This window comes from Bos taurus, chromosome 13 (genome assembly GCF_002263795.3).
Source record: "Bos taurus isolate L1 Dominette 01449 registration number 42190680 breed Hereford chromosome 13, ARS-UCD2.0, whole genome shotgun sequence".
Classification (NCBI taxonomy): Eukaryota; Metazoa; Chordata; class Mammalia; order Artiodactyla; family Bovidae; genus Bos; species Bos taurus.
The window spans coordinates 58,655,792-58,683,509 of NC_037340.1; the positions used below are offsets into that span (position 1 = coordinate 58,655,792).

Below are 27,718 nucleotides of genomic sequence, written 5' to 3' on the forward strand. Positions count from 1 at the left end.
CCTGCAGGTTCCCGCCCCCCCACTCCCCCATCCATCTCCCCTCGTGATCTCTCAGCGCCCCCTGCAGGTTTCCCCCCCTCCCCCATCCATCTCCCCTCGTGATCTCTCAGCGCCCCCTGCAGGTTCCCCGCCGCCTTCCCCCATCCATCTCCCCTCGTGGTCTCTCAGCGCCCCCTGCAGGTTCCTCCCTTCACTCCCCCATCCATCTCCCCTCATGGTCTCTCAGCGCCCCCTGTAGGTTCCCCCTTCACTCCCCCATCCATCTCCCCTCATGGTCTCTCAGCGCCCCCTGCAGATCCCCACCACTCCCCCATCCATCTCCCCTCGTGATCTCTCAGCGCCCCCTGCAGGTTTCCCCCCCCCTCCCCCATCCATCTCCCCTCGTGGTCTCTCAGCGCCCCCTGCAGGTTCCCCGCCGCCTTCCCCCATCCATCTCCCCTCGTGGTCTCTCAGCGCCCCCTGCAGGTTCCTCCCTTCACTCCCCCATCCATCTCCCCTCGTGGTCTCTCAGCGTCCCCTGCAGGTTCCCCCCCCAGTCCCCCATCCATCTCCCCTCGTGGTCTCTCAGCGCCCCCTGCAGGTTCCTCCCCCACTCCCCCATCCATCTCCCCTCTTGGTCTCTCAGCGCCCCCTGTAGGTTCCCCCCCTCACTCCCCCATCCATCTCCTCTCATGGTCTCTCAGCGCCCCCTGCAGGTTCCTCCCCCACTCCCCCATCCATCTCCCCTCGTGGTCTCTCAGCGCCCCCTGTAGGTTCCCCCCCTCACTCCCCCATCCATCTCCTCTCATGGTCTCTCAGCGCCCCCTGCAGATCCCCACCACTCCCCCATCCATCTCCCCTCATGGTCTCTCAGAGCCCCCTGCAGGTTCCCCCCGCTCCCCCATCCATCTCCCCTCGTGATCTCTCAGCGCCCCCTGCAGGTTCCCCGCCGCCTTCCCCCATGCATCTCCCCTCGTGGTCGCTCAGCGCCCCCTGCAGGTTCCTCCCTTCACTCCCCCATCCATCTCCTCTCATGGTCTCTCAGCGCCCCCTGCAGATCCCCACCACTCCCCCATCCATCTCCCCTCGTGGTCTCTCAGCGCCCCCTGCAGATCCCTCCCCCACTCCTCCGTCCATCTCCCCTCATGGTCTCTCAGCGCCCCCTGCAGGTTCCCCCCGACTCCCCCGTCCATCTCCCCTCATGGTCTCTCAGCGCCCTCTGCAGGTTCCCGCCCCCACTCCCCCATCCATCTCCTCTCATGGTCTCTCAGCGCCCCCTGCAGATCCCCCCACTCCCCCGTCCATCTCCCCTCATAGTCTCAGCGCCCCCTGCAGGTTCCCCCCCACTCCCCCATCCATCTCCCCTCATGGTCTCTCAGTGCCCCCTGCAGATCCCCCCCACTCCCCCATCCATCTCCCCTCGTGGTCTCTCAGCGCCCCCTGCAGGTTCCCCCCCACTCCCCCATCCATCTCCCCTCATGGTCTCTCAGCGCCCCCTGCAGGTTCCTCCCCCACTCCCCCATCCATCTCCCTTCGTGGTCTCTCAGCGCCCCCTGTAGGTTCCCCTCCTCACTCCCTCATCCATCTCCTCTCTTGGTCTCTCAGCGCCCCCTGCAGGTCCCCCTCCACGCCGCCCCCTCAGCTCCCCCGTCTCAGGGCCCTTTGCAGGTCCCCCTCCACTCTCCCTCCATCCCCACTGGCCATTGTCTCAGCACTACCTGCCGCTCCCCGGGCACCTCTCACCTCCTCTTCCTCACTTTCTGCCTCCTCCATCACCCTCTCCCCAGGCCACGCCCCTTGCATGCCCCCCCACCCCTTTTTCCCACTCTGCGCCTGCGCACTGCACTGCCGTCTTTGACCCTCGAAGCCAGTCGGGCTGGCAGCAGCAGGCAGTGGCCTGCCAGCATGCAGCACGAGGCGGATTCCAGTGGGCTTGGCGGGCGGCGCGTCCAGGCCACGCTTCTTGGGTGAGGACCCTCCCCAGGGGGGCCAGACTCCAGCCTCCTCTGGAGGAGGAGCTGCTCCGCGTGGACGCGGGTGTGGGAGTTGGCGGGATGGCGGAAAAGTTCCGGGAGCTGCACCAGAGAGGTGGGGGAGGGGCCCAGTCATGGAGGGACCAAGCCGGGAGAGGTGGTCCAAGAAGGGAACGATGCCCCAGGCCTGGACATGTGGTGAGCCTGAGGCCTGAAGGCCAAGGCTGCGTGGGTGGAGGCCCTAGGCCTGAAGCCTCCATGGCTCAAAGGGTGCACAGTCTGTAATTGTGTCCTGGTGGGAAGCTGGTTCAAGCCACCCTTCTGGACCTGGAATGTGCATTTGCTGAAAGCCTGGCCAGTCTCAAGCCTTCCAGGCCTGGAATGTGCATTTGCTGAAAGCTTGCCCAGGCTCAAATCTTTTGGTTCTAGAATTTTCTAGACAAACACCTACTTTAGCCTAAATCCTGCTTAGCCTCAGCTCCTTCTCAGCCTAGGCTGAGTTAACTTAGTCCTGACCCATGTGAGCCCCCAAGTCTTTGGGGACTGGAACCTTATCAGGCCTTGATCAGCCCCAAAGCCTACTAGGCTGAACCCCCCACTGTGCCCACCCGGACAGGCTTGCTTCTTTCTCTGACAGAGGCGGAGTCATAATGGCAGGGGCTGAGCTCTCTGTCCCCCCTGAGCAGTTCACCCAAATCAAAGAACCAGAGTTGATACCAGACAGGGCCCTGGAGGAGGAGAAAGAAGAGGAAAATGACAATGACGGGGTGCGCCGAGTAAAGGAACAGTCGGGCTCTGCGGGTTTGGAGGTGGAGAGTGCTCAGGGACCCTTCCAGACCACGATCCTGGAGGAGGTGCCGGAGCTGGTGCTGGCTGCCCCAGAGGAGATCGAGAGGCACCTCCTGACCCTGCAGACCGTGCACTTCCCCTCGGAAGAGGCTGAACTGCAGGACCTCAGCTGGCTGGATCCCCAGCAGGAGGACGAGATGCAGGTGAGGGTGCGCCAGGCCGGTAGTGGGGTGCAGTCGCTGGTGTGGCTCGAGGAGGCAGCCCAGCAGAGCCTGCACCAGTGTGTCCTCAATGTCCAGGAGGAGGTATACTCGCTGCAGCAGATGGAGGTGATGCAATTTCAGCTTCTGGAGGAGAATGTGACTGGGGCCGTTGAAGACTGTAAGTCGGCAGTGAGCCTGGAAGAAAGCACTGGATCCATAAAGGTACACCTGGTTTTAAGAAAAGGAAGGGGGAGCCACAAAACTATTTTTTAGAGTTCTCCTTCCCTGGGTTGGGGAGATCCCTCAGAAAGGCATGACTACCCACTCCAGTGTTCTTGCCTGGAGAATCCCATGGACAGAGGAGCCTGGCGGGCTATAGTCCATGGAGTCGCAAAGAGTCGGAAATGACTGAGCGACTAACTTGTGCATTATTACATGTGGACAAGCAGTTTAAATTTTGTATTTTAAACACAGGGACTTCTCAGGTGGTCAGTGGTTAAGACTTCTCATTTCAGTGCAGGGGGGTGCAGGTTTGATCCCTGGAAGCTAAGATCCCATATGCCTTAATGGCCAAGAAACCAAAACATAAAACAGAAGCAATATGTTAACAAATTTAATAAAGACTTTAAAAATGGTCCACATCCAAAAAAAAAAAAAAGATTGAATTGTTACAATAAAAATATGTCCCAGAAAAATCATGGAAGAACTTGTGCAGTTTTTTTAGAGTTTAAGAAGTTACACTAATTAGAATACGATAAGATCCATTGAGTTTCTAAACTGTATTAATGTTCCATTCAAACCCTTGATGCTTAATAATTACAGTTTAAGCATTTTGGTTACAACGGGCAATTTTCTGTACTTTTTTGTGTTTTCCTCTGTGGATTTTATGGTTTCATCAAGGCAAAGAGTTACACCAGGCTGTAATTAACAGTATTGTGCTTGTTTGAATACTTGTTTTTGTGTATTAGCTCCAGAAAGGTCAGGAAGAGGAACAGCTGCTGACTGAAGGTGGATTCAGTGAAAAAGCAGAAGAGCAGTTTTTTCTTGTGGAAGCAAGGCCAGGAGATGAAGGAAGAGATGAAATTGTTCTGACATTTTCAAACTTAAATATGGAAGAACAAAAAGAGAAACCTGAACTGAGTCAAGCACACCTTGAAAAACCCAGCACTACGAAAAATCGAAACAAGGCAAAGGGTAGGCCAGTTCCTTTGGTGCAAAAAGCTCTGCAAACAGCAGGGCAACTGATTCTCTTTAGTAGGGAGAGGGCAGTTTGAGTTTGTAGTGGTTGCTTTAGTCGTTTTCAGAATGGCAGGAAACTTTGAACTCTGTATTGTGAATCAAATGCAAAAGAGTTTTGCGTTTTGTGACCAAATGTTTTAAAAGCATAGTACAGAGACTCACTTCTACTTAGGTGCACTTAAATAGAAGCTTGGATTTCCAAGGTGGCTCAGTGGTAAAGAATTTACCTGCTCGTGCAGGAGATGCGACTTGGGTTGGGAAGTTGATCCCTGGGTTGGGAAGATGCCCTGGAGAAGGAAATGACAACCCACTCCAGTATTCTTGCTTAGGAAATCCCCTGAACATAGGAGCCTGGCAGGTACAGTCCATGGGGTTGCAAAGAGTCGGAAACGACTTAGCAACTAAACCACAGCAACAGATAGAAGCTTGGGCCCCATCTGTTCCCTACTTTGCAGCCCTGGGGGCTGGGAGGTCTGATGGAGACCAAAGCCAGTGTGTCAGTGCTGGGAGATGGACAGAGTGATACCCAGAAGGCAGCCAAGACATCTTCTAAGGGAAGGGGATGTTTAGTTGAGGCTAGAAAAGAGGATAAACCTGACCCTCAAAATTTATTTGTTCAGGTTTTTAAAAAGTTTAGTTTCTCTCATCTAAATCAAGAGATTTCACCCTTGAAATTTCAATCTTTAGCTCTTTTATAAAAAGCTGTATCTGGCCACCCTTTGTTGTTTCCTCCTTCTAGCAACAGTTGGTCAGGGCTAAAAAGTGATTCAGTTTAGAAAACCACACTGCTACCACTGTCCCTTCTTACTTGTGGTTAGCATCATCTCAAAGTATTTTGCAATTTCTTCTTTGACCTATTGGTCCTTTAGGAGTGTATTGTTTAAATCTATATATTTGTGAATTTTCCAAATTTCTTTCTTTTATTGATTACTGACTTCAGTCTGTGATGGTCAAAGGGCAGATTGTTTCTGTCTTTTAAAATTAATTGACACTTGTTTCCTGGTTTATTCTATTGTCTTTCCTGGAGAAGGTTCCATATACACCTGTGGAAAATGTATATTTTGCTCTTGTTGAGTGGAGTGTTCATAGAAGTCTATTCTGTCAGATAGGTTTGTGTTGAGTCTTCTGTTTCCTTGATGATATTTTGCCCAGATGTGCTGTTCACTGTTGAGAGTGGGTTGTTGAAGTCTCCAACTGCTATTGAAGGCTCTCTTCCTACTTTCAATTCTTTCAGTTTTTGCTTCAAGTATTTTGGAGACCTATTTTTGGTGCACATGTGTTTATAATTGTTATATCTTCGTGATGATTTGACTCTTTTACTATTATGTTCTTTTTTTTAAATGCTTTCTTGTTTATTTTTGACTGCGAGGGCTTTTCCCTCGCTGCAGCAGAGCAGGGACTACTTGCTGGTTTCCATGTGCAGGCGTCTCATTGTGGTGGCCTCTTGTGTTGTAGAGCACAGCATCTAGGGCGTGCGGGCTTTAGTAGTTGTGGTACATGGGCTTAGTTGCTCTGCAGCTGGTGGGATCTTCCCTGGATCAGGGATTGAACCCCATGTCTGCTACATTGGCAGGTGAATTCTTTCCCACTGAGTCACCCGGGAAGCCCTACATTATGTTCTTATCTGTCTCTTGTAACAGTTTTTGTTAGAGTCTATTTCGTCTATTAGTATAGCCACCCAGCTTTCTTTTGGTTACCATTTGCCTGGAATGTCTTTTGTTGGGTCACCACGTTAGGTTTAAAAAAAAAAAAAGGATGTGCCAAGTTACTTTGATGTATTTAAGTGGAATCTGAGCACCTAAAGGAAAATGTTTACAAACACATAAATGTTGTCTCTCCCTCCCGCAGAAGTAAAACAAACCTTTCACTGCAACTTCTGCAAGTTCACGTCTTCTAGAATTTCGAGTGTCAATCGTCATATGAAAATTCACAGCACTGAAAAGCCCCACGTGTGTCACCTGTGCCTGAAAGCTTTCCGTACAGTCACCCTCCTTCGGAATCACGTCAACACCCATACAGGTAAACAGCTGAGGGGGGCATTTCCCTTGCAGGATGCGTGTTGAGACTTGTGTAAGAAGGCACATCCACCTGTTTCTAAATTAAAATGGTGTCTTTTTTTAGACTTTAGTTTTGTCTTTTTTTCTTCCACTTTGGTTAAAAACATTGGATGGTCCAAAGATTTTTCTTATATCTCTCTGGAGCATTTGGTTTAAAGAGCCTCTTCTGAATTTTTAAATCATTTTGAGACTGAGTATCGTTTATACGTTATAATTGCCTAGAAAAATTGTTGTTAAATCTTGTTTGAAAGAATAAACTGTGTGCTTTTACAGGAACCAGGCCCCACAAGTGTGGTGATTGTGACATGGCATTTGTCACCAGTGGAGAACTCGTCCGGCATAGACGTTACAAACACACTCACGAGAAACCCTTTAAATGCTCCATGTGCAAGTACGCTAGTGTAGAAGTAAGTTCACTCTTTGTAGTTAGTGTCTTATTAAGAAGTTTCTGTAAATCAAACTGCTAATAGAATCTCTTCCAATATCTCGTTCTTGTTTCTAAATTTAATTTTTAAAACATGATTCTTTTTTTTTCTTTGACACAAACTAGTGAAAGTAATATATAATGGTGTACAGATTACAAGTAATCTATGGTCCTTGAGAAATAATTCTCATATTTGTGTAAACATTCTACTCAGCATTCCATGTAGCACTCATTCCACAAAACCAAAATGTATTTGCTCTAACACAGAGCACAGATCCGGTTTGAATTTTTGCTGAAATCTTTGAGCTTTCCTCAGTGGTACCTGGTTCCGTGCAAAGCAACTTGCTTGAAGATTTAAACATGGCCATTTCTGTTCTTAAGGACAGAGACCACCTTTTTGAATCTTCGGTTTTATCATGATCATTTCAACTAGATTGGTTTACTTATACATCCCAGAAAACTGAGCTCATTCTGAGTGAAATGACAGCAGCAGGGTAGAGTCACTTTTTAAATTTCATATTTATTTATTTTTATTTTTGTCTGTGCTGGGTCTTCGTTGCTGCACGCAGGTTTTCTCTAGTTGCAGCAAGTGGGGGCTACGCTGTAGTTGTGAAGCAATAGTCTCTAGGGCGTGTGGGCTTCAGGAATTGCGGCTCCCGGGCTCTAGAGCACAGGCCCAGCAGTTGTGACTCACAGACCCAGCTGCTCCGCGGCATGTGAGATCCTCCCCGACCAGGGGTCAAACCAGTGTCCCCTGTACTGCAAGGCAGATTCTTAACCACTGGACTGCAGTTACTTTCGAATGTCACTTTTCTGCAAGTTTTAAGGACTCTGCCGTCCAGTACAGCACATGCTGAGTCCTGAGCCCATTGGGCAAGGAAAAGACACTCGAACTCAACTAAGCCGAAGGGGACAGCGAAAGTTTAAATGCAGTAGTGATGCAACTGTGTTTCATCAACTAGGAAATTTCACAGACAGTGTCAGGATTTGATTCCAAAAATAATTTTCTTTTTTGCTATTACTATTTTTAAAAATTGTTTCTCATCTGAGTTAAAGGTTGTAACTGTATAATGAAAATGTAACCAAAAGAGTGTGTGTGGGGTCCAGCTGCTCGCCACTCAAAAGCCAATAAACAGGTCAGGTTGGTGGAAAGGAAAGTTTGCTTTATTTCAGGTGCCAGCATAGCCCAGTCAGTAAAGAATCTGCCTGCAATGCAGGTTCGATTCCTGGGTTGGGAAGATCCCCTGGAGAAGGAAATGGCAACCCACTCCAGTATTCTTGCCTGGAGAATCCCATGGACAGAGGAGCCTGGCGAGCTACAGTCCATGGGGTCACAGGAGTCAGACACACTTAGGGACTAAACCACCAGCAACTTGAGGGAGAGGGTGGCGAAAGTCTGTCCAAAGGCCGACTCCCCCAACCCCGACAAGCAGAGGGTGAGAGCCTTTATAAACAGAGTTGGGGGGTGGGGAGCTACATGCAGAAACAGCAGTCATCTGTAACACTCATCTTGAAATTGGTCATCACTGGTTGGACCAGCATCATCTTGGTTGTTTTAGGTACAGTTAATCTTCAGTTCCAGGATCCCTTTGTTCCCATTTCTTTGAGGCCATTTCTCAGAATTGTGGCAGCTCATGTCCTCGGTGCTATCTGGTCTTCATGTAGTTAACTTTTCCACCTGGTGTTTTAGTATCAATAAGACAGTTCACAGGATATGGCCCAGAATATTGTCTATAGCCCTTGAGAAAGAACTAAAGGTCCTTCACTATGCTGAATGAAAACATCGTTATTTAGTGTCTTTTGACTTTGTTTTTCTTTTGTTTCAGCATTTCTTGCTCTCTGGTTGAACTTATTCTTTTTTTTTTTTTTTTTTTTGAACTTATTCTTCGACTAAAGTTTTCCACAGACAAAAGGCAGGCAGAGAACATTTCGGGGGGAGGGGAGGGGACAAGGACCATAGGATCCTGAAAGTGAAAGTGTGAGTCGCTCAGGTGTCCGGCTCCTTGTGACCCCCATAGACTGTAGCCCCCCGGGGTCCTCTGTCCATGGAATTCTCCAGGCAAAAATATTGAAGTGGGTTGCCTTCCCCTTCTCCAAGGAATCTTCCAAAGCCAGGAATCAAACTTGGGTCTCCTGCATTGCAGGCAGAATCTTTACTGTCTGAGCCACCAGAGAAGTATAGGCTCCTGCTCCATTTCAAAAACACAAATGAGGGGTTTCACAGAATGAAGCCACAGAATGAAGGTCTGCTCTAAGGAGGAGTAGCCCAGGTCCCCTCCCTAACATCACCCCTATACACAAGTGCCAGCAGGAGTAAGTAAGGCTGGGGTGTAGGTATAGCAGCTTCTGAACTCCCCTCTCTCCCCATCCTCGCTTTCACGGCTGTCCAGAGAAGGTTTATACACAGGCTTCTTTGATGGGCTTCTCTGGTGGCTCAGACAGTAAAGAATCTGCCTGCAATGCAGGAGACCTGGGTTCGATCCCTGCATCAGGAAGATCCCCTGGAAAAGGGAGTGGCTACCCACTCCAGTATTCTTGCCTGGAGAATTCCATGGAGAGAGGAGCCTTGCAGGCTACAGTCTATGGATGGGATCACAGAGTCGGACACGCCTATATGACTAACACTTTTCTTTGATCATTCACACCGTGCAACTTATCAAACCTTTTGTGCTATGATTTTAAAAGTTCTTTTTGTTTTGCTTTCTGGTACACTCAAAGATCTCTTTTTTTCTTCTAAAAATATAAGCTGGGACTTCCCTGGTGGCGCAGTGGATAAAGAATCAGCCTGCCAGTGCAGGGGTCCGATCGCTGGTCTGGGAAGATCCCACAGGCCACAGAGCTCCTAAGCCCGTGGGCCACAGCTACTGAGCCCACGTGCTGCAACTCCCAAAGCCCGTGCGCCTAGTACCTGTGCTCTGCAACAAGAAAAGCCACCGCAGTGAGAGGCCATCACACTGCGACCAAGAGCGCCCCCCTCACTGCAGCTAGAGAAAGCCTGCCCGCAGCAGCGAAGACCCAGTCCGACCAAAAATAAATAAAAATGAAAATCTAAAAGCCGAATTTCTTTGGTTCGGCTCTTGTTTTCCTAGTCTTCCCCTGTTCTAGAATGTTCTTCAGGCTTATTAGGGAACCCAACCCAGTGCAGCCCTCCTAAGATTACAGAGAGGCTGCTCAGGGCTTTCTGACATCTGTATTCCAGGCATGGGTGATTACCTTCTGTTCTACTAAAGGTAGATAAAGGCCCCAAAAAAGTGATTACAGAGTAAGAACAGTTCTTGAAGGTAATAAAATAGGCAAAAAAAAAAAAAGATCAAATGAGAGGCATGTCTGCCTTTTAACTAAGCAGGATACATACATTCTAATCAAATTAGAATGTGGTGTATTTTTTTTCTACTTAAATGTTACTTTTCTTCTACTTAAAAGTTACTTCTCTGGTGGTACAGAGGACAAGAATCTGCCTGCCAGTGCAGGGGACACGATTCGATCAATCCCTGATCTGGGAAGAGCCCACATGCCACGGAGCAAGCCCTTGGGCCACACCTACTGAAGGCTGAGCACCTAGAGCCCATGCTCCGCAGCAAGAGAAGCCACTGGGCTGAGAAGCCCGTGCCCCACAACCAGAGAGGGGCCCTCGCGCTCTGCAACTAGAGAAAAGCCTGTGCAGCAAGAAAGACCCGATGCATTCAGAAATAAAATAAATAATTTTTTTAAAGTTACTTCTCATGGAGAAACTACTGCCGCGTGGAACCTATTCTTTTGTTAAAAGATAGTTATTTCACTCTTCGCTGTGGGTTGTGGCATGTGGGATCCAGTTCCCTGACCAGGGATTGAACCTGGGCTTCCTGCATTGGGAGCGTAGAGTCCTAGCCACTGGATCACCAGGGAAATCCTTGGAACCTCTTCTTAATTACCAAGAAGGCTTTCCTCCATCCCTGGGCTGTTTAGGGTCCACAGGACTTGGAGCTGTGAAGTGCCTCCAACAGATGCAGGTCCATTCAAGAGCTCATGTTTCAAGTTTCTCTATTTACACAAACAATAGTTTTGTGGCCTCCATGCTTCTGCAGCATAATCTAAACTTTGCCGCTTTTGAGAGGATGTTGCTTTAGAAATGAAAATAAAATCGTGTTTGCACTGAGTGTCTGGATTTCCATCTTCTCTTGCAAAGCGAAGCTGAAGATGAGAGTCTCTTGATCCTCCTGCTCATTATTGCCCGAGGATCTCAGTGCACACAACTCAGATGAAGAACACCATCCAACCCAGAAAGGAAAATGAAAGGCTTAGCGTGTTTTCCAGGGTGTGAAATGGGCTCTGATGTTAACGTTGGACTCATTTACATATCTTTTATAATGCTACTTTATTCAAGAGTCCGCAGGTTTGATGTTTCCATTGCAATAAATATCTTTCATTTGTTTACCAGGCAAGCAAGTTGAAGCGCCACATCCGCTCACACACGGGTGAGCGCCCCTTTCAGTGTTCCCTCTGCAGCTATGCCAGCAAAGACACCTACAAGCTGAAGCGGCACATGAGAACACATTCAGGTAGGACTTTCTCCTGCTTAAGGCCAAATAGGTACAGCATTGCTTTCTCTAAGGGCTTCCCAGTACAGAACCCACCTGCCAGCTCAGGAGACACAAGAGACGCGGGTTCCATCCCTGGTTCAGGAAGATCCCCTGGAAGAGGGCATGGCAACCCAGTCCAGTATCTTGCCTGGAGAATCCCATGGACAGAGGAGCCTGGCGGGCTATAGTCCATAGGGTCACAAAGAGTTGGACATGACTGGGCGACTGAGCACACAGGCACGCGTGGGTCTTGAACCATGAGCAGCCACCAGATGGTAGGAGAGTCGCTCCCTCTGGCCCACTGTCCACACAGCTGGACATGATGTTGTCCGGCTTGATTCAGGAATCTCGCGCTCACTGGAGAGTCAAATGTAGGATGAAGGAGCTGAAAAGGGAATATTGGGGGAAAGAAAGGCTTTCAGCCGCAGGGGAGCACCTTTGGGGAGGTGCTCTCCTTTGGGGAGCACCAGGGTTTCGGGGTGGGGCGCCTCAGCAGGGGTCACTGCTGTCTTCCATGTCCCAGGTGAGAAGCCCTACGAGTGCCACATCTGCCGTGCCCGCTTCACCCAGAGCGGGACCATGAAGATGCACATCCTGCAGAAGCACAGCGAGAACGTCCCCAAGTACCAGTGCCCGCACTGCGCCACCGTCATCGCCAGGAAGAGCGACCTGCGTGAGTGTCTGGCGGCCGGAACTTCCTTTATTGTTCTTTTCATTGGCGTGTAGTTGCTTTGAGCTTTCCTGGTGGCTCAGACCGTAAAGAATCTGCTTGCAGTGCAGGAGCCCTGGGTTCAATCCCGGGATCAGGAAGATCCTCTGGAGAAGGAAATGGAAACCCACTCCAGTATTCTTGCGTGGAGAATCCCATGGACAGAGCAGCCTGGCAGGCTACAATCCATGGGGTTGCAAGACTTGAATATGATAGAGCCGCAAAGACTTTGATTTTTCACAGCTGCTTTACAGTACAATGTGACTTAGCTATATGTATTCATATATCCCCTCCTTCTTGAGCCTCTCTCCCACCCACTGTGTGCAGCTCTGGGAAACCTGAGGAGTTCTGGGCCTGATGGCAGGGAGGCAGTAGGATTCAAGAACTGCTCCTGGGGTTGGGTTGGGGGTTTTTGTGTGTTTGTTTTGGTTGCTGTTGTTTTTTTCAGCGGTCCTATAGTGCCATCTTGTGGCTCTGTTGCATAATTGCAGTTTCAGAGTTTGGTCCAGGTCCAGTCTAGGTACAAAAATGAGCTCTCACAGGCATTTGAGCTCATAATGGGCTTCCTCCAGGTGTTACTTGGCTCCGTATTGGGTCTGTTTTTTTTTTACAAATGACGAAGGGGATCAGAGACAGAAAGCGAACTTACCCCAGAGTCCCGTGACCAGGATGCCAGGACATGGCCTTGTTGCAGGTTCTGAATCTTTTATCAGTGTTCTGTCCAGTGACACTCAGTAAGCTTTTCTTAACCCCCTGCTGTGACCCTGAAAAGTTCTGGGAACTAAAGGTACAAAAGAAAGAAATGAGACATGGTTCTTTCCATAAGGAACTTGCTTCAGTGAAACAGTCCTCTTCCTGTGACATGAAATCCACATTGTGACCAGGTAAACCATCATAACAGAGGAGGCACCTTGAGCACGTCTGAGTGCCGGGTTGAGAGCTGGGATCATATGCCACCTTCAGGGAAAACTGGTTGTAGTTGGTGTCGGGTGGGGGACAGGTAGAGTGAGTGAGCCAGCCTCTCTCCTTTGTTCCAGGGTTCCTGGTCCCTCAGTTTCCACTGCCTCTGTCCTCTTCCTAAAACACATAACACTGTGATGCTCAGAATATGCCAGCAGAGAGAGAGTCCCCAGTTTGCCCGGAGAAATTCTAGAGATGAGAGACGCTATTTTGAAAACATTTCTGAAAGGGTAAAGGTGTTTAGTGAAGCCTTAGCTTTTATTTTTCTTCAAAATCTTTGTCAGTTTCAAAACACAGCCCAGCGGGACCTTGTAGGGCGTGAATCATGAGCCAGTTGCCAAGAAGGGACGTTTTCGACACCACCGCCAAGACATACAGGTTATGGCCCATCTGAGTCAGTGACACCCTCCATACATGTCACGAGATGTTCTGTAAACAAGCCAAGCTCAGCCCTCCTTCTTGTCTCTATAGGAGATACCAAGCTCTTTAAATGACTGAGCGGCAAACCTGGCATGTGTACCTCCACCCAGCAGTTGCTGACTTTAGTTTAGCCTCTGACACAAAGGATCACAAAGCCAAGTCGCGCTAGACTCAGTTGACAAGAAATTATCTCAGAGTGTGTCTGTCCATTACGACATAGGAAAATCAGAGGCTTGACATCTAACAGAACATCTGGGCTTTTACATCAGAATACAGAGGTTAGGGACTCCTCTGGTGGCCCAGTGGTTAAGACTCAGAGATCCCAATGCAGGGGTCCAGGTTTGATCCTTGATCAGAGAACTAGATCCTGCATGCCCCAACTAAGACCTGGTACAGCCAAATAAATATATTTTTTTAATTATGCAAAAATTGCAGAGGTTATATCTTTGTTACGTAAAACCATCCTAGGCAACAGAGTGGTAAAGAACCCACCTGCCGATGCAGGAGACGCGAGACACGGGTTCTATCCCGGAATTGGGACGATCCCTCGGAGAAGGAAATAGCAACCCATTTCAGTATTCTTGCCTGAGGAGCCTGGTGGGCTACAGTCCATAAGGTTGCGAAGAGTCGGACACAGTCAGCATGTGCACAGACACGCACATAAAACCATCTTAACATTATCCTAAAAATCCACCCACATAGTAAGGTTCTCCAAGTGCTTTGTTTAATGAACATGTTGGGTCCGATATGTCCTACCTTATGTGCTTAACTCCATGAGAAAGAATATTAGCATGAGATGTCAGTACACTGTGCATTTAAAGCATCAGTTGTCAGCCGAGAATGACTTTATGGCTGGGGAGGTGGGCATTTGGCAGTATCTGAAGGCACTTTGGCTATCACCCTGGGGAGGAAGGGATGTGACTGGTGCTAGAGGGGGGAGGCCAGCAATGCTGCTAAACATACATCCTGCAGCACCCAGGGTGCCCCCACCCCGCCCAGGAAGACATCAGCCAGCTTCAAGTGTTACTACCAGCAGACCCCATTCTATTGCGCTTTGCTTTATTGCGCTCCTCAGATGCTGTGTTTTTTACACGTTGAACGTTTGTGGCAACCCTGCATTGAGCAAGTCTATTTGTTCCATTTTTTTCTGACTACATCTGTTCACTTCTTGTCACTGTATCACATTTTGGTATAAATCTCACAATATTTCAAATCCTCCACCAGCAAAAAGATTATGACTTGCTGAAGGCTCAGATGACAATTAGCATTTTTTAAAGCAGTAGTTTTAAATTAAAGCGTATATCTAGTTTTTTAGACACAATGCTACTGCACACTTAATAGACGATAGTTTGGCATAAACATAAGATTTATAGGTACTGGGAAGCAAAAACATCCACGTATTAATATTTGTTGTATTTGGTTTATCGTAATGGTCTGAAAGAGAACCTGCAGTATCTCAGGGTAGTTCCAAAGCTGAGAAACTCTACTTGAAGGGTAGGGGAAAATCGACCTCACAGAAAATAATTTCTTGTACATGATGCTCCATGATGCTTTTAGGTGTCCATTTGCGCAACCTGCACACATACAAAGCTGCAGAGATGAAGTGCCGTTACTGCCCTGCTGTGTTCCATGATCGCTACACTCTGATCCAGCACCAGAAAACTCACAAAAATGAGAAGAAATTCAAGTGTGGATACTGCAGCTACGTCTGCAAGCAGGTACTGTGTATCAGGGACCCCGGGCAGGCGCTGGGGGGCAGGGGGAGATGGAAGAAGGAAGGGCTGGAGTGGGATTCTCTTCCACTTTGAACATATTCTGGAAAATCATGCCTTCCATAAAAGAGACTATTTAGAATAGCCAAAAGACAGCTGTGCGTGAGCCAAGAGTTGTTTTTACAGCGTGGGTTCAAAAGCGTGGCTCACAGACCCCTTGAGGTCCTTGAAGCCAATCAGAAGCATAAGGTCAAAGTCACTGTCATTAAGTAGTCATGCTGCCAACACACTCTCTGCCCTTTCGCTATGTGACGTTGGCATTGATGGTGCAAAAGCAGTGGGGCTGCCCGAACATGAGTCAGAGCAGCCACACCAAGCAGGACTGTTGTGTGTCTTGTTTTTTAACTAATTTGCAAATTTTTGGTTGTGCCGGGTCTTTGCTGATGCCTGTGGCCTTTCTCAAGTTGTGGACATTGGGAGCCACACTCTAGTTGCAGCGTGTGGGGTTCTCATCGCGGTGGGTTCTCGTTGCAGCACACGGGCTCTAGGTGCACAGGCTCAGTAGTTGCGGCACGAAAACTCAGTTGTCCCACCGCATGTAGGATCTATATTTTTGTCTTGATGCCCCAAATGAGTTACTCATAGAAATCTTAGTTAAAATTTCTGGTGATTTCTTTGCTGAGAACAATGATTTTCACCACTGTGCTTTTAAATCGATAGGGAGATTTGCTGTACACCGTCGGGTAATAGCCAGGAAAACGTGTAGATGCTTAACTTCCTTCAACCCCCAAATATCCGCTGAATTGAAACTCTAACAACAGGTTTTCAAGTTTGCAGGATCTGTCTGCTCTTTGTAAACTCGGATCATGGCAAATAATTATAGGAATGAGGTTGCAGCTACATGAGCTCTTCTGGAGAGGAAATTGATTTCGGTTTCACTCTTCCAAGTGTGGTCTGCCTCATCCCCCCGGGAGTGAAGGACCGGCTGGGATTAATCGTGAGAACTTGGTAACCTAGGGGCAAGGACTGGGTAAGACCTTGCTTCCTAGAGGCCATACTGTGCAGCTTCCATGGTAGAGCTGTGTTGAGAATGCATTGGCTTTGTTTTTTCTTAAAAATGCACACATCTTTGGAGGAGCGGGGGAGAGGTATGCAGTTAATAATGGGGCTTCCCCAGTGGCTCAGCGGGAAAGAATCCGCTGCAATGCAAGAGATGCAGGTTCAATCCCTAGGTCAGGAAGATGCCCTGGAGGAGGAAATGGCAACTCATTCCAGTATTCTGCCGGCTGCAGTCCATGAGATCACAAAGAGTCAGACACGACTGAGTGACTAAACACACACAATAAATAATGCCTGATACTAAAAAATTGTTAGTAGCTAAGCCTGTTTGTTTTCTTTGCCTTCTAGGAACGTCATATGACAGTTCACATACGTACCCATACCGGAGAGAAGCCGTTTATCTGTCTCGCCTGCACTAAATGTTTCCGACAGCAGCAGCTTCTAAATGTGCACTCCAAGAAACAGCACAATATCAATTTCGTCCCGACTGTTTACGAATGCCCCAAGTGTGGCAAAGGTTTTTCCCGCTGGGTAAGCTCACTCAAGTCACAATAAATCCTCCTTGAAAAGATCCCGGGATCCCCCAGGCACAGTGTCAACCCAGGCAGTTTAAACCTGATTATAGAAACTTGCTACGATTTAAGATAGCATCTGTCATGCCTTAGGAAAGTGGTTATTAGTTTTTTGGAGTCATGAAAGTCTTGGAAATCTTATATAAATGTGTGGTCTCCCTTCTGTGGAAAAAGACAATTCTGCAGACAGAATCTTGCAAATGGCTTTAGGGAGTCCTCAGACTAAAGAACCCCTGCTTCTCAGGTAACGTTTTAAAGAATTGTCCTTGTGGATTCAATTTAGGCTACTTCATAGAGAGAATGCTGTTTTTCATACGTTTTGTAGGTATTCTTAGACTCGTGCCATTGGTACTATGCTGAGAAATACACTTCCTCTTCTGTTTATCATTTTTTAGATGTTATATTAGTTATCTATGGCATAACGAATTACCCCCAACGTACTGGCTTAACACAACCCACATTTGTCCTGTCTCATTTTCTGTGGGTCAGGAAATTGGCATGGCTCTGGCTCTGGGTCTCTCACGGGTCGCAATCAGCATGTTGTCAGGGCTGCAGTCATTTGAAGGCTTGATGAGGGCTGGAGGGACCACTTCCAAGCTGGCACCCTCAATATTGGCTGGAGACCACAGTTCCTGATCACATGGACCTCTCCATTGGGCTGCTCAAGTATCCTCATAACCAGAGCGAGTGAGACATAGCAAGGAGGAAGCCATGGTGCCTTTTGTCCCCTAGTCTTAAAAGTGACACGACCCTACTTCTATTCATTGCAAATGCATCACATAATTCAGGCCCTATTCCAGGGATGGGGGATGAGTCCCTTTTGAAAGAAAAAAGTCAATTTATGGACATTTTAAAAGCACCAGAGATGATTAGCCAGATTCCTAGATATAATGTAAGCTTCACTCTAACTTTATAAAAGTTTAAAATGATCTGAATTTGACTTTTATGGAGGAAACTGTCTTTCCTCTTAAGAGACGACGGTAGGGTCGTTGTGTGTTTGGGTAGTGTCATGGGACAGTTTTAGAGTGTTAATGCTAAAACTTCAGAATTTCAAACAGAAGCAGTGGCAGTGCTCCAAAAACAGTGTCATTCATGCTGAGTTAAAATTGTAAAGAAGCCACAGGGAAACAGAGGAAAGAATAAGTCAGCCTCATAGACTCCTTCAGAACATAAAATCAGAAGTTTTGAAACTTTTTCTCCTATTCAAGCAAGCACATTGGGGCTTGCCTCTGGAATATATAAAGAACTTTTACAGCTCAATAATAAAAAGATAAGTATTCTATTAAAAACAGGCAAAGGATCTAAGTAGACATTTCTCCAAAGAAGATATACAGATAAACTATAGGCTTGTGAAAAGATTCCTCACTAAGGAAATGCAAAGCAGGATGACGGTGAGTTACCCCATGGGACAGCCATCAGGATAACTGTTATTAAAGAAGACAGATAACAAAAGATGTGTGGAGATTGGACCCCTCATACACTACTGGTGAAATTTTTAAATGATGAAGTCACCTTATAAGATAGCCTTGCAGGTCCTCAAAAAGTTAAACGTAGAGTTACCATGTAACCTGGCGATTCCACACCTAGTCATGTACCCCAAAGAAGTGAAAGCTTATGACTACACAAAAATGTGTACACAGCCGTTCACAGCAGCACTGTTCATTAAGCAGGAAACTGCCCAAATGTCTATCAACTAACAGATAAAATGCTGCCCGTCCATTTGATAGAATATTTGTTGTTGTTGTTCAGTTGCCAAGTTGTGTCCAACTCTTAGGGACCCCGTGGACTGCAGCACGCCAGGCTTCCCTGTCCCTCACCATCTCCCAGAGTTTGCCCAAGTTCATGTCCTTTGAATCAGTAATGCCATCCAACCATCTCATTCTCTGTCACCCCCTTCTCCTCATGCCCTGTCTTTCCCAGCATCAGGGTCTTTTACCAGTGAGTTGACTCTCTGCATCAGGCAGCCAAAGTATTGGAGCTTCAGCTTCAGCTTCAGCAACAGTCCTTCCAATGAATGTTCAGAGTTGATTTCCTTTAGGATGGACTGGTTTGATCTCCTTGTAGTCCAAGGGACTCTCAAGACTCTTCTCAAGCACCACAGTTCAAAAGAATCTATTCTTCAGTGCTCAGCCTCATTTATGATTCAACTCTCACATCCATACATGACTACTGGAAAAACCATAGCTTTGACTATATGAACCTTTGTCCACAGAGTCATGTCTCTGTTTTTTAATATGCTGTCTAGGTTTGTCATAGCTTTTCTTCCGAGGAGCAAGCAGCCTTTAATTTCATGGCTGTAGTCACCGTTCACAGTGATTTTGGAGCCCAGGTCTATTTAGAGCAGTTTCTTTTATACAGTACATCATGTCCAGCTAACAAGAAAAAATTCCAGGGCATGCCAAAGAGCAAGAATAAATAAATAAAAATTTGAAGAGAGAGAGCATCAGGAGGGCCAGGGACCTTGGAATTATCAGACCAGGAGTTTAAAACAACTATGATTCATATGCTAAGAGCTCTAACAGAAAAAATAGACGGCACACCATGTAAGCTGAGCTGGAAATCCTAAGAAAGAACTGAAAAGAAATGCTGGAGATCAATAACACTGTAACAGAAATGAAGAATTCTCTGATGAATGAAGTCAAAGAATAACAAAATGAGTAGAGAAATATTCCAGGTTTATGGATAAGAAAATTCAGTATCATCAAGGTGTCACCTATAGACTCAGTGCCATTCCCATCAAAGTCTTGGCAAGTTACTTTGTCGTTACTGACAAACTGATTCCAAGGTTTACAGAGAGAGCAGAAGACCCGTAACATCGAAGGAGAAAAATGAAGTTGGGAGACTGATGCTCCCTGACTTCAAGACTTAGTATAAAGCCTTAAGGACTTCCCGGATAGTCCAGGGGTTAAGAATCTGCCTTCCAGTGCTAGGGACGCAGGTTCAATCCCTGGTCGGTGAACCAAGATCCCACATGCTGCAGGGCAACTCAGCCCTGGTTGTCGCAACTACTGAGCCGCGTGCTCTAGAGTTCCCAGGACGCAACAAGGGATCTCAGGTTGCTGCAACTAAGACCCGATGCAGCCAACTAAATAAACATTTTTAAATACAAAAAAACTATTAAAAAGTAAAACTTCAGATAGTGTGATATTGGTGCAAGAACAGACCCAACAGATCAATGGAACAGAATAGAGACCCCAGAAATAGACCTCCAAAAACACAATCAGCTGATCTTTGAAAAAGGAGCAAAAGCAAGATTTTGGAGAAAAGATAATCTTTTCAATAAATGATGCTGGAGCAATGGGACACCCACATACAAAAAAAAAAAATCAAGATCCAGGCCTTACACTCTTCCAAAAATTAGCTCAAAATGGATCACAGACTTAAAGGTTAAAAAAAATAAAAAGCTGTAAAAGTCCTAGAGTATAACATAGGGGGAAAAGTTCCAGATGACCTTGGTATGGTGATGTCTTTACAGAAAAAACACCAAAGACATGATCCATGAGAGAAATAACTGATACAACGGGTTTCAGTAAAGTTAAAAACTTCTGTGAAAGACTATGTCAAAAGAATGAACACATAAGGTACAAACTAGGAGAAAATATTTGCAAATGTCACATGTGATAAAAGATTTATCCAGAATACAAAGAACTCTTAAAACTCAACCATGAGAAAACGACCCAATTAAAAAATGGACCAAGGATTTTAACAGATACCTCACCGAAGAATAAATTTGTCATTGTTGTTCAGTCATTAAGTTGAGTCTGACTCTTTGCAACCCCACGGTCTGTGACACTCCAGGCTCCTCTGTCTTACACTGTCTCCCAGAGTTTGCTTAAATTCATGCCCATTGAGTCAGTGATGCATCCAACCATCGCATCCTCTGTTGCCCTCTTCTTTTGCTTTCAGTTTTTCCCAGCATCAGGGTCTATTCCAGCTAGTCGGCTCTTCACACCAGATAGCCAAAGTACTGGAGCTCCAGCATCAGTCCTTCCAATGAATATTCAGGGTTAATTTCTTTCTTTTAGGATTGACAAAGGTCCATCTAAAGGTCAAAGCTATGGTTTTTCCAGTGGTCATGTATGTATATGAGAGTTGAACTATAAAGAAAGCTGAGCGCTGAAGAATTGATGCTTTTGAACTGTGGTGTTGGAGAAGACTTCTTGAGAGTCCCTTGGACTGCAAGGAGGTCCAACCAGTCCATCCTAAAGGAAATCAGTCCTGAATGTTCATTGGAAGGACTGATGCTGAAGCTAAAACTCCGATACTTTGGCCACCTGATGTGAAGAACTGACTCATTTGAAGAGACTCTGATGCTGGGAAAGATTGAAGGTGGAAGGAAAAGGGGATGACAGAGGATGAGATGGTTGGATGGCATCACCGACTCAATGGACATACGTTTGAGTAAACTCCTAGAGTTGGTGATGGACAGGAAGGCCTGGCGTGCTGCAGTCCATGGGGTCACAAAGAGTCGGACACGACTGAGCGATTGAACTGAACTGAACTGACTGGTTTGATCTCCTTGCAGTCCAAGGGAGTTTCTAGAGTCTTCTCCAGCACTACAATTTGAAAGCATCAGTTCTTCAGCACTCACCCTTCTTTATGGTCCACCTCTCACATCTGTACATGTCTACTGGAAAAACCATAGCTTTAACTAGATGGACCTTTGTCAGCAAAGTGATGTCTCTGCTTTTTAATACACTAAGTTTGTCACAGTTTTTCTTCCAAGGAGCAAGTGTCTTTTAATTTCATAGCTGCAGTCACCATCCTCAGTGATTATGGAGCCCAAGAAAATAAAATCTGTCACTGCTTCCACTTTTCTCCCATCTATTTGCTGTGAAGTGATGGGACCGGATGCCATGATCTTCTTAGAAGGCTATACAGATGGCAAATAAGCCCACGAAAAATTATTCCCCATCATATGTCATCAAGGAAATGCAAATTCAAACAATTGCTATTTTACCAAAACATGTATAATAGCTTGTTAGAATAAAAGTCATTTTGTTTAATTCTTAAAAAAAATGGGATGCCACAACACACCTGTTGGAGCAGCCAAAATCCAGAGCACTGACAATACCAGATGCTGGCAAGGATGTGGAGCAACAGGAACTGTCATGCGTTGCTGGGGAAAGTGTGAAACAGCGCAGCCACTTTGGAAGACAGCTCGGAAGTTCCCTGCAAAACTAAATGTACTCGTACAGTATAATCCAGCAACCCTGTTCTTTGGTATGTACCCCCAGAGAGCTGAAAGCTTATATTTACATACAAACCTGCTCACAGGTGTTCATAGAAGCTTTACTCATAATAGCCCAACTCAGAAGCAACCAAGGCTTCCTCAAGTAGGTGGATGGATACATAAACTGCAGTGCATCCAGACAGTGGGATATTATTCAGTGCTAAAAATGAATGAGCCATCAAACCATGAAAAGACATGGAGGAACTGTACATGCTCATTAGGTGAAAGAAGCAGTCTGAAAAGACGACAGATTATATGATTCCAACTACATAACTCTCTGGAAAAGGCAAAACTATGGAGACAATAAAAAGATCAATGGCCTCCAAGGGTTGGGCTTGAAGGAGGAATGAATAGGCGCAGAGCAGGATTTTTAGGACAGAAAATCTCTACCTCCCTCTCAATTTTGCTGAGAATGTAAAACTACTCAAAAAAAAAAAAAAACTCTGTGTAAATAAATGAAAGCATATCTGGATACTCCAATTTACTTTTTTTAAAGTGGCAGAGGACAGTGGACACAGCAGGGGAAGGGGAGGGTGGGATGGATGGAGAGCGTGGAATTGACGTATATACGCTACCGTGGGTAAACCGGTTAACAGTGGGAAGCTGCTGTGTAGTGCAGGGAGCTCAGCTCAGTGCTCTGTGATGACCTAGAAGGGTGGGGTGGGAGGTGGTAGAGAGGTCCAAAAGGGAGAGGATATATGTACACCTGTAGCTGATTCAGGCTTACCCGGTGGCTCAGCGGTAAAGAACCCACCTGTGATGTAGAAGATGCAGGAGACGCGGGTTTAATCCCTGGGTCGGGAAGATCCCCTGGAGGAGGGCATGGCAACCCGCTCCAATATTCCTGCCTGGAGAATCCCATGGACAGAGGAGCCTGGCAGGCTGCAGTCCACAGGGTCACAAAGAGCTGGACACGACTGAGCACGCGGGCATGCACAGCTGATTCACTTTGCTGCATAGCAGAAACTGACAACACTGTAAAGCAGTCCACGCTCCAGTCAAAAGTGAGTGATTCACAGACTGCCTGTCTCTAACACACAGTGGACCCTGTGTACTCCTCAAGGGAGGAATACTGGAGTGGGTGCCAGAATGCCACCCCCCTTCCTCCCCAGAAAGGACCCCCACTCTGGATTCGGAGTACCAGGGGCCTCCTCTCTTGAGAATCATTTCCCTGACACAAATGTCTGTTGTATTATTACACTTTGCTCTCTGGGCCCTGTGTGATGTGTGCTAAGTCACTCAGTCGTGTCCGACTCTGCGAGCCTGTGGATTGTAGCCTACCAGGCTCCTCTGTCCATGGAACTCTCCAGGCAAGAATACTGGAGTGGGTTGCCATTTTCTTCTCCAGGGGACCTTCCTGACTCAGGGATTGAACACTCATGTCTTGTCTCATGCATTTGAAGGCGAGTTCCTTACCACTGGTGCTGTCTGGGAAGCCCCAAATATCGATATGTTTACTAAAATCTTACCCCACTTACTTTTTAAAGGCTGGATGTTTTTTGTTTTGTTTGTTCATCCAAAACTGGTATCAGGGGTCCTTAGCCATGAACTTCATGACGTTGTCGGGAAGTCGTAGATGGAGATTTATGAACTTTGCTGGGGGTGGAGCCATTGCTTTTTATCATATTCACAGAAGAATCTTTGACTCCAAAAGGCTTGGTTTTACATCCATTATCATTTTATTAACCAAGGATTGGTACACTTTTTTTCTGTAAAGGGCCAGAATGTACATATTTTCAGCTTCACAGACCAGTTTCTGTCCCAGCTACTCAAGTCTGCTGTTGAAGCAGTGTTCTAACCCCTATGTCTAAGCATAAAATGAAAGAAATTTAAATAATATTTCCCCTCCCCTGACATGTGAATCCTCCCTCCTTCTCCCCACACACCAGGATGGCCCTTAGCACCACATTGAAGTCAAAATGGAAATTAGGAGGCGTGTTTTATATAATGGACGTATTTAATGACATGCTGCCAATATCTGACTTTAGTTTATGAACTTGTCAGATAGTGTAAGTGTTCTCACTTATTTTAAATCATCCTGAGTGTTTGCTGACAAAAATATATGGTTAATAGGTCTGATATGAAAGCTCTGAGCTGCCTTTTTAACTCCAGATGTTGTACAATCTTAATACCTTCCGGGGGGAAGCTGACAGCACAGTGAAACATTCATGGAATATCACTGATTTTTATAAAATCCGGAATCCAGTCTTTAAATTTTCAAGCCTCGCTTCATAGAGTAAAGACAGTCCAGAAAAATAAATGTTGTCTTCTCACTGACACCTATGATTTTTAAAATAGTTAAAGACGAGCTGGATTTTGGCTAGACCTAAACACAACAGAAAGCAGTCTTCTTTAAAAAGCTGTCTTGTTTGTACAAACTGTGTGAGGCACGCGATCTTCCCTGCGTCCTGTGTCTTTAGCCGTGGGTTTTCCAGGCCATTCCTGGCAACAATGACTTGCCCCCTGCTGTGTCGTTTCCCTCTCCCCTCTATAGGGCAACATGCACAGACACTCCAAAAAATGTAACTCTGGGCAGGAAACGCCGACCCCCGTGGAAAAAGAAAGAGCAACGAAGAGGAAGCCCGCCAGCCCAAGAGAGCCAGCCAAGGAAGACGGTACCTCCTTTTAAACCAGTCGGGTTTTATTCCACAGTGGTTTCTGGTCGTATGTTTCCCTGGGTGCCGGGAGTTACTGTGAAAGGGAACCCTCAGTGCCCGACTCGGGCAGGCGCCTGGTCCTACCAGTGCTGCTACTGCCGCCGCAGTGGGTGGGTTGGTAAAGTGGGGGCGATGATGGCAGTGAGGAATCAGAGAGGAATGAGCCTGGGGGCCCGGTGGATCCACACCCCCGTCTCATGGGGTCCTGGCTGGACCTGTGAGCCAGGCGGTGACGTCCTTGGCCACTCTGGTGGGCTGTCCCTGGGCCTGATGGAGCTGATGGCCACCATGTCCATCTCCTGGGGCTGCTACAGCAAATGACTGTGTTGTTGTCATTGTTTAGTCACTCAGTCGTGTTCTACTTTCTGTGACCCTGGACTGCAGCACTAGACTGCCCTGTCCTTCACCATCTCCTGGAGCTTGCTCAAATTCATGTCCATTAAGTCGGTGATGCTATCCAACCATCTTGTCCTCTGCCTTCCCCTTCATTTACCATGAATCTTTCCCAGCATCAGGGTCTTTTCCAGCACTTCGCATCAGGTGGCTGAAGTATACTCCTTCCAATGAGTATTCCCAGTTGATTTCCTTTAGGATTGACTGGTTTGATTTCCTTGCTGTTCAGAGGACTCTCAGGAGTCTTCTCCAGCACCACATTTGTACTGTTCTATAAACGGAAGGATTGCTTTCTAAAACGCTTACTGCTGTGCTAAAAATTCAGCAGTCAGTTCCAAGATACAGTTGCACCGTCTATCAATTTTAATTTCTCGGCTTTATTTTAAATATACCAACCCTGTGCCTTTTTCCCCAAGAAGCTGCAGCCAAGGAGGTATCCCTGGTGAGTGGAGAGCTGTACCCAGGAGAGATGGTGCCCATTGACTTCTTAGAAGCCAAGACCGGAGGTGAGGACCTGGAGCAGGACCTGGAGCAGGACCTGACCTGTGACATGATCCTGGCCTTGATGAATAAGTGACAGGAGGCAGGATTCAGTCTCATAGCCACAGAATTCTTACATAGAGTTACAAGGTTTTAGCACTGTGTTTGAAACAATTGAATTCATCATAGGGAATTATCATAATTTTTTCTAGAGCTTGTGGTAGTGCCTAGAATTGTTTGCCTATTTTCAACTGGATGTTGCAAAACATTGCAGGTATTTGATAAAGGGCGCAAATCCTGAATTGGAGGATAAAACCTCAAACCTATGAATTCATTTGCTTGATGCAATGTGGCCCATGATGAACGAGCAATAATTTTTGGATAATTGTTATTTCCATCATAGTATAGACTTATTTAGACATCATAGTATAGAAGTATAGACTTATATAGACATCATAGTATAGAAGTATTTTAGTGCTTCAGCAAATAGTGTCAAACATGGGAAACTGTAGGTTACCTTGTACACACCCATGATATTTCCGATATTATGAGTTTTAACGTTAAAGACTACTTTTATGTCCATTTTTTTAATATAAATAAATTTTCTGTAAAATTTAAGGCTAAATTTAAAGTAATATAATAAAATGTAATGCTTTTAGTTAGTTTTAAATTCAACATGAAATATCTTAATGTTATTTTAAGAACTAAATAGAAATAAGAAACTTTAAACTGGAAAATGTTGAGTAAATTTTTTTACTTTAGTTGATGAGCAAGACTCGATTTTAGATTTTGTATTCTTTCTTCATGTCATTCTTTGGCAAGTATGAAACCCCTCCCCACCCCCTTTATATTCCATTATTGCTTATTAATTACTAGATCAATTGGTCACCCTTTTGTTTTGCTAAAACACCTTTGTTTATATTTTTTAAATAATTGGCAGAGAAAAAACAAAAATCCAATAAGGCGAATGTGTACCTGTAAAGAATGTGTACTTTTTTAGAGCTCCCTATAATGAGTATTTCTCTTTTGCCAATTGAATTTTCCCACATTTGAGTAGCACATGAAATGCCTCTTTTACTTAAAATTAACTAATACCTATCTTTATAGTGAGGGTTTCCCATGTGGCTCAGGGTACAGAACCCGCCTGCCAATGCAGGAGACGCGGGTTCGATCCCTGGGTGGGAAAGAGCTCCTGGAGGAGCAAATGACAACCCACTCCAGTATTTTTGCCTAGAGAATCCCATGGACAGAGGGGCCCATTGGGCTGCAGTCCCTAGGATTGCAAAAGAGTCAAACATGACAGCAACTAAACAAGAACAGTCTTTATACTGAGTCATATTTTTCTTCTTAGCACAGCAACTGCCTTTGCTGTGAACTCTTCCCCTCCCATATTTTAAAATCATTGATAGGCCCTAAGTTCTTTTTTTTAGCTTTATTGAGATGTAATTGACAAATAAAATTGTAAGGTTTTTAAAGTGTACCTTCTGGTGACTTGATAAATAATTTGATGTACATACACATTGTAAAAGAATTTCTCCCATCTAATTAACTAAATTCAAATTCTTAAAATGCTGATCTGCTGTTAAAATACACCAAGTTCAGAAGGCCCATGTAAGGTGAACATATAGAAGCAATTTCCTAGCAGGAAAGGCCGTATATTCATTTTATGACAGTGAATTAATGGAAATCACACAATAAGACTTAAATCCCATGCTCTGCTGTATGCTACAATTGGATCTATTTGAACTTCTGTAATACTTTCTTATTCTTTGACTGTTGTTAAAAGATGTTTTTTGCAAAACTCAATAAAATGAATTGACTTAAATTTGCTGTCTTTTGTTATGTGTGAGTGACGGTTCTAAAAAATGTTTTCTTTGTCCGATGAGAAGGTGGAGAAACTGAAACCCTTGTGCATTGTTGGTGAGCTTGTAAAATGGTGCAGATGCCAGATGCTATGGAAACAGTATGGTGGGTCCTCAAAAAATTAAAACTAGAATTACCACGTGATTCAGCAGTTTTGGGGATAGACCCAAAAGAATTGAAGCAGGGGATTGAAGAGATACTTGTATACCTGTGTTTATGGGAGCACCATTCACCATAGCCAGAAAGTGGAAGTAACCCAGGTGTCCATGGATAGATGAATGGATAAGCCAGATGTGGTCTATCTATACAGTGGAATATCATTCAGCCTTAAAAAGGAAGGAAAATTTGACACCTGCTAGAAGGTGGGTGAACCTTGAAGATACTATTCATAGTGATATAAGCCGGTGATAAAAGGACAAATACTGTTTGTTTTCACT

The 27,718-nt window shown here is 45.9% G+C and overlaps 2 protein-coding genes across 5 annotated transcripts in view; one reads left to right on the forward strand and one right to left on the reverse strand.

Moving 5' to 3' along the window:
- RBM38 (RNA binding motif protein 38) overlaps window positions 1-27,718 on the reverse strand; it is a 124,625-nt gene that overhangs the window by 6,916 nt on the left and 89,991 nt on the right. The window lies entirely within an intron of this gene.
- Window positions 1,606-26,809, forward strand: CTCFL (CCCTC-binding factor like). 3 transcript variants are annotated; one of them, XM_059892361.1, is made up of 12 exons: window positions 1,606-1,946; window positions 2,590-2,944; window positions 3,041-3,166; window positions 3,913-4,138; window positions 6,032-6,202; window positions 6,514-6,647; window positions 11,082-11,202; window positions 11,747-11,896; window positions 14,870-15,030; window positions 16,432-16,614; window positions 24,383-24,503; window positions 25,355-26,184. In XM_059892361.1, the coding sequence occupies exons 1-12, from the start codon at window positions 1,885-1,887 to the stop codon at window positions 25,513-25,515; spliced, it is 1,971 nt and encodes a 656-aa protein (XP_059748344.1). In that variant the 5' UTR covers window positions 1,606-1,884; the 3' UTR covers window positions 25,516-26,184.